Source organism: Humulus lupulus, chromosome 4 (genome assembly GCF_963169125.1).
Source record: "Humulus lupulus chromosome 4, drHumLupu1.1, whole genome shotgun sequence".
Taxonomy (NCBI): domain Eukaryota; kingdom Viridiplantae; phylum Streptophyta; class Magnoliopsida; order Rosales; family Cannabaceae; genus Humulus; species Humulus lupulus.
In genome coordinates this window covers 21,392,524-21,400,773 of record NC_084796.1, presented here as the reverse complement: position 1 = coordinate 21,400,773, position 8,250 = coordinate 21,392,524, and the positions used below count along the sequence as shown (strand labels likewise).

Below are 8,250 nucleotides of genomic sequence, written 5' to 3'. Positions count from 1 at the left end.
AAAATGGTTAAAATGGAACCCTAAACTTGATTTTGGTCAATGTTTTCTCAACTAAAATTACAAATAATTTACCAAACTAACAATTCAGAACAAAAATAAAATCATTCTGCTTAAAAATTGTGTTGTTATATTCAATTTTTTTTTCATCAAAATTGAGTTTAAGGTTCTATTTTAACCATTTTACAAAACATAGGGTCCAAAAAGTAATTTATCAAAACACATGGTTCAAACAGATAATGAGAAAAAACACAAGGTCCAAAAATTTATAATAGTTTAAAATGCGATGCACATTTTGGGTATGTAAAATATGTGTGCTAGTATCATTAGCCACCAAACATAGTGTTAAAAATCGAGGAAATATTGGGCCGTAGGACCCAAATCATTAAATGGGCTCAAGTATTGGGCCTTTTTCCAACAAACCAAAACAAAACAAAACTGAAGCCCATCTAACTAGTTAATGTACGTTGACCCAGGAGTAAAATGAAGAAACTCGCACAAAGAAGTGTTTCAGGAGTCAGTAAGGCTTCTCCTAGTTCCCTTTCTTACTTTTTAAACAAACTGAAGCACAAAAATGTCCGTTCCGCATGAGCCTGGTCACCCAGGGGCTACGGAGACCTCCATTAATAACACCTCGAAGGCGCCTCAGCCTCCCAAGCTTGTTTTAGCCGACCTTAACATCGATCCCTCTGAAACTGATGGCGGCGATACTCTTCAAGTTTCAACTCCGGACATCGCCAGGTTCCTTCTTTCTTTCTTTTTCTTTGAACATAACCTTATTTATTATAACTTGTACTTTAATTTCGAAATTACTTTCTGGTTCTGTTTGGTATCCGAGATTCTGCGAAATTAAAAAGTATACGAGTAATTTTTCTTTAAATTCGTTTGTTGGTTTGTCATGTGGAACTTGTTGGTTTTCAGGTTGTTTTCTTACATTTTTTTTCCCTGCCAAACAGTGATATGGTTCTGTAGATGTATTAGGAGCCTGACTTCCAGTTAGCAAAAGGAAAATAATAATTTAGTAGGAGGAAAAATAATTTCCGTTGTTTGGAGAATTTATTTGAGAGTGGTTAAAAAAAAAAACTTGAGAGTGGTGGAAAGTTTTGATAAAGTTTAGGAGAAATTTTTTTCTCAGAATGATTTGAGAAAAAAAATATAATTTAGATAATGTTAATTGTGTGTGTAAACCTAGGATAATTAATCTGCTCTAGAGAGAAAGAAGATTTGGATTGGAACACATTGAGGAAATGAGAATTAATTTGATTAATTAATTAGTTTTGGTTGCATATTGAGTGTAGGTTGTTAATTGATGAAACTAGTCAAGATAAGAGTACAATTACTAGTAGAGACAACGATGCAGTGGAAGGTGAAGGGAAACGGTCAAACAAACTTGGGAGATCCCGTTCAAGAGGCAGTAAGGTAGAGTCCCCACTTGATTGTGGAGCTGATGCTGATGGTGATTTGCCAGTTCAAGGGGCTCCCTCATCCCGTGAGGAGAGAGTTAGCAGCCTTAAAACAGTGAGTTTGGAGTTTCATTCTGGATTATTGGATTATGTCCAATCTTCTATATTTGTATATTTCTAAGTTTGTAATTGATTACCTGTAACAATCCAACCACGGTAATAACATTGAAAAGTGGATGCCCTGCTGGTTGATATAGCTTTCCTTCTATTTTAGGAATCAGCAACATTTCTTTCATGCTAATGGTGCTAGTGTCAAATTCTAATATCCAACTCCTGTATTTCTTATGATACTTGGGGGCTTCCCTGCATATGCCTATTTTACATCTAACCTCCTTGGTACATGCTTTATAGGCTTTAGTACATGTTGCGCGGAAGACACCGAAAAATGCTCATGCTCATTTTATTCTTGGTCTAATGTATCAAAGGTTGGGCCAACCAGCAAAGGTATATTTTGAGACTTGTTAACTTCACTTTCTTACTATGTGTTGTCTTCATTAAGTTATGGAACCTATAGGCAGTTTTGGCATATGAGAAGGCAGCAGAGATCTTACTTCGCCCTGAGATAGAGATTGACAGGCCAGACTTACTTTCACTGGTTCAGATCCACCATGCACAGGTACTCTAATATTTAATTTGTATTTGGCATATTATCTTCGTTTAAATTTTTGTTTCCTTAAAAGTGAAAAACTGAACGATGAATGAAAATTTCTTGTGGTTGATAATACAAAATTGACGTGTTATGTAATCTTTGCAGTGCCTTTTATTAGAAAGTTCAGGGGATAACAGCCGCGATAAAGAACTAGATCCTGACGAGCTTGAGGAAATTCTTTCGAAGCTAAAGGAATCAATACAATCAGATATAAGACAGGCAGCTGTATGGAATACCCTTGGCTTTATTCTTCTCAGAACTGGTCGTCTGCAGGTACAACTTTTCCATCATTTTGTTTTGCAGGGTTGCATTCTTTTCAATTTGTTTGTCGAATATAAAGCTTTTGTGTTTTGTAGAGTGCTATTTCAGTTTTGTCATCTTTGTTGGCTATTACTCCTGACAACTACGATTGCCTTGGAAACCTTGGGATTGCTTACCTACAGAGGTAAGACTGTACTTTATTATCATTTCTTTTTTGTCTTGATATGTTAAGATTTCGCTATCACCATTGCTACTATAATTGGTAAGGATCATAAGAAGAAAGAACTATTTTCAGTAAAAGCGAAACCAATAAGTAATATGAACAGTATGATCATATTGGTTAAAATTGTCTTGGTTGTATTTTTAACAGTTGTCTGGGCTCTCTGAATTTAGGTATATGTAAGCATATAAATATTAAATATATTCACTAATTTAATATATGGATTGGAATTTTGAGATTTTATTGTTTCTTTTTGAAAGATTTCACCTTTAATATTTCTCTTATGATTCTGCACCTCAGTGGAAATTTGGAACTGTCAGAAAAATGTTTTCAAGAGTTGCTTCTCAAAGATCAACACCATCCTGCATCCTTAATCAATTATGCTGCCCTTCTTTTGTGTAAACATGGTTCAGTTGTCGCAGGTATGCTTATGATGTGTCAACTCTATCCGTGCAAACTCTGTTAATTTCCTTTTTGTTATTGCATAAACTGATTGAAGAAGCCTGCTTCATTGTATTCCCATCCCTCAAAATTTACAGGCGCTGGAGCAAATGCTGGAGAGTGTGCTTCTGCAGATCAGGTTACTGCTGTCAATGTGGCAAAAGAATGTTTGTTAGCATCCTTAAAAGCAGATCCAAAGGCAGCGCATTTATGGGCTAATCTTGCTAATGCATATTGTATGATTGGTGATCATAGAAGTTCCAGCAAGTGCTTAGAGAAGGTACTCATGGTTTCATTTCTTCTGTCCTTTATAGTTTCTTTCTTGTGGTTGTTCATTGGTTTCTTTGTTCTTACTGTTAACTGTTTATCCTGATATTCTGGAATAATGATGCATAACAGCTTTTCCCATGCTTGTTAACTAACATTAAGACAAAGTTATTTTATCTGGTTACGGGTTCCTCTTTTTTTTCCCCCTAGAAAGGAATATCTTGTGCCGGTCCTTTGCTCTTTGGAATTGCTATAACTGTTTTCCTCTAGAGAAATTTAGCTAAAAAAATTTCTGTTGCTCTTGCACCATAGGCAGCAAAGTTGGAGCCTAATTGTATGTCTACTCGATTTGCTGTTGCAATCCACCGGGTCAAGGATGCAGAAAGATCTCAAGATCCTAGTGAACAGCTTTCTTGGGCTGGAAATGAAATGGCTTCAATAATAAGGGATGGAGATTCTGCTCAAATTGAGTTTCCCATAGCATGGGCAGGGCTCGCAATGGTTCACAAAGCCCAACATGAGATTTCTGCTGCATTTGAAACTGAACAGAATGTGCTGATGGAGGTGGAAGAACGTGCCGTTTACAGTTTAAAGCAGGTAATAATTTTCATATAATTAACTGAAGTCTTATGCAAGTAATGAGCTTGTAACAAGTAACAACAAACCTATGAATGTGCAAAAAAGATTCCCCTACCTAGTTTTCTTAGTAATTTTATATCCCTATAGGCAATTGCTGAGGAGCCAGATGATCCTGTGCAATGGCACCAGCTTGGCCTTCATAGCCTCTGTACTCGGCAATTCAAAAACTCGCAGAAGTATCTCAAAGCAGCTGTTACCCGTTTTAAGGATTGCAGCTATGCATGGACAAATTTAGGTTTGTGCAATCTAATGACTGTTTTTATATCTACACTCGTAAATTATTTATTTTATATTTTTCTCTCAAGTCTTAACAATCCATCCTATATCCATATTCTTAACTTGCTCATTAACTTGGATACTAACTGCATCACTAGGAATCTCACTGCAACTGTCAGATGATCCATCACAAGCAGAAGAAGTATATAAGCGGGCCTTGTCATTGGCCACAACTGATGATGTGCATGCCATATTTTCCAATCTTGGAAATCTCTATCGCCAGCAGAAACAGTATGAACGAGCCAAAGCAATGTTTACAAAGTCTCTCGAACTCCGACCTGGCTATGCTCCTGCCTATAACAATCTCGGTCTTGTATTTGTTGCGGAGGGTCAATGGGAGGAAGCCAAGTTCTGTTTTGATAAAGCCCTTGAGGCAGATCCATTGCTGGATGCAGCCAAGTCCAACGTGATAAAGGCAACAGCAATGTCCAGATTGCATTCTGGTTTTTCCTGAAGTCTTGAAGCAATATTGGCATTGTCCAGATTGCATTCCATTTTTCGTGGAAGTCTTTAAGATTGGTTTACACATGAAAAGGTCCACAGTTTTCTCACTCAGTACAAGAACCGAATTTAAAGCCCATACACATAGCACATTTCTTGCTGCTTAACCGACAAACCTCACCATGGTGGATTCATGACATCATACAAACTTGACTGAAAATCCAAATGATATATTGGCTGCAAGCCTTGCAACAATGGGTGCAACTGTTCTCCCATCATTGCCGAAGCTTTCAAGGGAAACAGGTAAACCCATCTCTTCTCTCCCTCATAAGCCATCCTGTAAGTTTCACTGCATACAAATCTCCTAATTACAACTCGAATTCGCTGGAGCATCACTGGCCTGTGATATGTTAGCTGCATTGTAACCCATGTAGCAGACATTTCAGACGATGACAACCACGGCCTAGCTTGGCTCTACTGTAACCCTTTTTTTCCCTTCTATGCTTTGGTTTCTTCGCAACATCCTTGGACCAGATTTAAACCAAATTTAGAGAATGCCAATGCAGAGCTTCCACGAATCATCATGGTGCAAGTAAAACTACTGCCTTCATCAAATGGTAAATCTTCAAAGCAGAATCAGGGTTCTCTATTGGGCTTCAGTGCATCTCTTAACGCGAAACAACATTTTTTCCAACGTGCTTTGAATCAAGGAAGCATTAGTTTGTATTTTACTGGGTTAAATAGTGTTATACAATTGTTTTTTGATGAGATCATAGCTGTAAATAGGTCAATTTAAGTATGGCTAAGTGTAAGAGCGTGACTTTTCGATCCAATGTGCCTTGAAATCTTGAGGATAGGAAGCTATTTGATAGAGGATTATATTGGTACTAAATGTTTTATAAAGAGCAGTTTATTTCAAAAAAATAATAGTATAGTATTTAATATAATGAAATAAATGTTTATAAAAGAATTAGAATTCAATCAGAAATGCAAACCGTACATCCCAAACTTTAATGAGATAGGCCGAACCGTAAAGGCAAGAATAGGACCATACTCATCGAAGACCTACGTCTTTCTATTTTAGGTAATACTATTTTTTTTGCTAGTTTACAAATACAATATAACTTTGATAAATTAATACCCAATTAATTGATAATCTCAATTAAATTATACTTTTATCCGGTCCTCAGTTAATAATTACTAAATTTATAGTATTGTAGTTTTTCAGAGTTCCACTTGATATATAAATTAATAATCTCACTATTTATGAAAATAATAAATTATATAACTTAATTAGGAGATGTTGACACTGTTTTTCGTCGAATAAAGAGAATGCTTGTAGAAAATGAACAAAGGAAACAATGGTTTATACGTGGTTCAGTTGTTAAAGAGGTCTAGTCCACGAGTCACTTATATTGCCGGAGGCTTGCCGAAATCACAAGCTTCTTGGGTTTAAAATTTGGGCAGATGATAGTCCTGCTCCAAGGTAGTAGTGGTGGATCAAAAATAGGGTTTCAGATTCTTATAGATGACCCATCTCTACCCTATTTATAAGCATCAAAGAAGGATTAGTACAGAAAATTAAGTAATATGCTTAATGCTAATCCTTCGATTTGATGGGAGTCGACGCTTGGGATGCATGACACTTGTCACTGTGCTTGATTTGGGGAGGTTGGTTGGGTTGCTTTGGCCTCACGATCTCCTCTTTTGTGGAAAGAAAGTGGTTCTGTGGGCATGGGAAATGTAAAGGGGACATATAGGTGGTAGTGCCGCCACTTGGCTGACACTGTACATGGGAAAGTGGCGAGCCGTCATGTCAGAGGTAGGTGGGCATGCAGACTCGTTAGGAGTACTCCAAGCGGACCCCACTCTCCGAAAAACGCGTTGACGTGTCTCTTGGTAGGACTCATCGAGCTTTCGAGAAGCTCATGTGCATTGAACCTTTCGACAAAGTGTTCGAGAATCTCTCTAGCACATGGTGCCAAGGAGTCTTCGGGAACCATTGTTGAGATTGGTTAAATATAATAGTTAAAATGTTTACACGTTGAGGTGCAAAACACTTAGCGATTTTCACTTAAGGAGAAGTGAAAACATGAGAATGTATAAAAGACATCTAAAAGTGAATTTTATGGGTCGAAAGTGATACAATGAGGTATCCAAACATTCCCAAAAAGTTTAGGAGCATTTGGAGATGTTTTTGAGACAAGTCTTGAAGTGCCAAAATAGAGACATCGGTGATGTGTCGCCTCCTAGGAGGGCACGTCTCCTAGGACTTCAAAACCCTAGCTGAGACAGACCAGGCGACGTGTCGCCTGGGTTGTTATAGGTGTCCGTACAGTTTACGTAAAATGCTCCAAATGATGTGTTTTAAATGCTCTAATCCTATTGGTTAGACTAATGATGATGCATACACTATAAATATGGGTTATTAGAGTTGTAAAGTCTTGATCACACTTTCCAACTCTCTCTCTAACCTCTTTCTCTCTCTAGCTTTCTAAGACCAAAGTTTTCTCTAAGAAACTCATTAAATTTTGCTTGACTTGCATGAGTTTTAATGCTTGTTCAATCCCAAATCTTATTCTACTTAGTTGAAGCTTCAAGCAATAAGGGAAGGCTTGGAATAGAGATTTTGGACAACAATATTCTTATTGTGTATAAGCCTTAGAAGTTCCCCAAGTTTGAAGATTCAAGTTGCTTAATACAAATGTTGTATCTCTCCAACCCTAATCTTGCATTTTGTCATTCTATTATGTTTTCATTGTTAGTATTTATGATTAAATGTATTTAAGTTCATCTTTTTATCATTTAATCATTTAATTCTTTATATTCAAGATTGACATTCATATTATGAACATTTTTCTTTGATTATCAAGATTTGTATTCATACTTTGAATTTGGATCTTGATTAACATCCAGGGTTTAAAATATTGCATTATTCTCATTATTTATTGTTGATTTGCAAAGTGTAAAGCCATATATTCCCAAAAATCAAAATCTACATCCAAATTACTTTCATTTTTGTGTTTTGCATAATCAACAATGAGGAAAATTGATTCATCTTCTACAACCTTCAAATCCTTGCTTCAAGATTTGGTTTGTGTTGAACACATAACCATGAAAGATCAAATAAAATTCTATTTGGATATGCTCTACATGAATGTGGATTTGGATTCAAAGTCTTCATCAACAAAGGATGAGACAACTCAAAGAGATTACATGCTTAAGGAGATTGGTATCATCAAATTCCTTATTTCTAATTGTGTAGTTTTCAAGAATTTGAATGAAATGTGTTTGCTGCCATATTTTTGTGAGTTTTAGATTATTGTTTATGTTAAGAGTACAATGGTGAATGTTAACAAAAAATTCAAGGGTTATTGTTATAATTGTTTTGTTTGTAAAATTATTGATCATCATGTGAGATATGGTAAATGGAAAATTAACCACAATGAGATTAGAGTGAAGACAATTGATGTTGAGATCATTGTACTTCTAAATAAATTTAATTTGGTCACTTTAATTGATGATGAGAACTTTGTGACTTTGATTAAATTTAATGCATTTAATGAGGAATGCATTGTAAGCCTAATTGAGAATAA

The 8,250-nt window shown here is 36.1% G+C and overlaps 1 protein-coding gene across 1 annotated transcript; it reads left to right on the top strand.

The window, feature by feature from the left end:
* Nucleotides 1-497: 497 nt before the first annotated feature.
* LOC133830157 (probable UDP-N-acetylglucosamine--peptide N-acetylglucosaminyltransferase SEC) lies at nucleotides 498-5,557 on the top strand. The gene is made up of 11 exons (XM_062260082.1): nucleotides 498-738; nucleotides 1,296-1,515; nucleotides 1,812-1,904; nucleotides 1,975-2,076; nucleotides 2,215-2,382; nucleotides 2,466-2,554; nucleotides 2,891-3,012; nucleotides 3,130-3,311; nucleotides 3,611-3,895; nucleotides 4,025-4,172; nucleotides 4,312-5,557. Exons 1-11 carry the CDS (start codon nucleotides 572-574, stop codon nucleotides 4,665-4,667), a joined length of 1,932 nt encoding a protein of 643 aa, XP_062116066.1. The 5' UTR covers nucleotides 498-571; the 3' UTR covers nucleotides 4,668-5,557.
* The last annotated feature ends 2,693 nt before the right edge of the window (nucleotides 5,558-8,250 follow it).

Coding starts and splice junctions, on each gene's coding strand:
- LOC133830157 (XM_062260082.1), top strand. CDS start 572: ATGTCCGTTCCGCATGAGCCTGGTCACCCAGGGGCTACGGAGACCTCC. Junction 2,555..2,890: donor GGGATTGCTTACCTACAGAG/GTAAGACTGTAC, acceptor TCTGCACCTCAG/TGGAAATTTGGAACTGTCAG. Junction 3,013..3,129: donor ACATGGTTCAGTTGTCGCAG/GTATGCTTATGA, acceptor CAAAATTTACAG/GCGCTGGAGCAAATGCTGGA.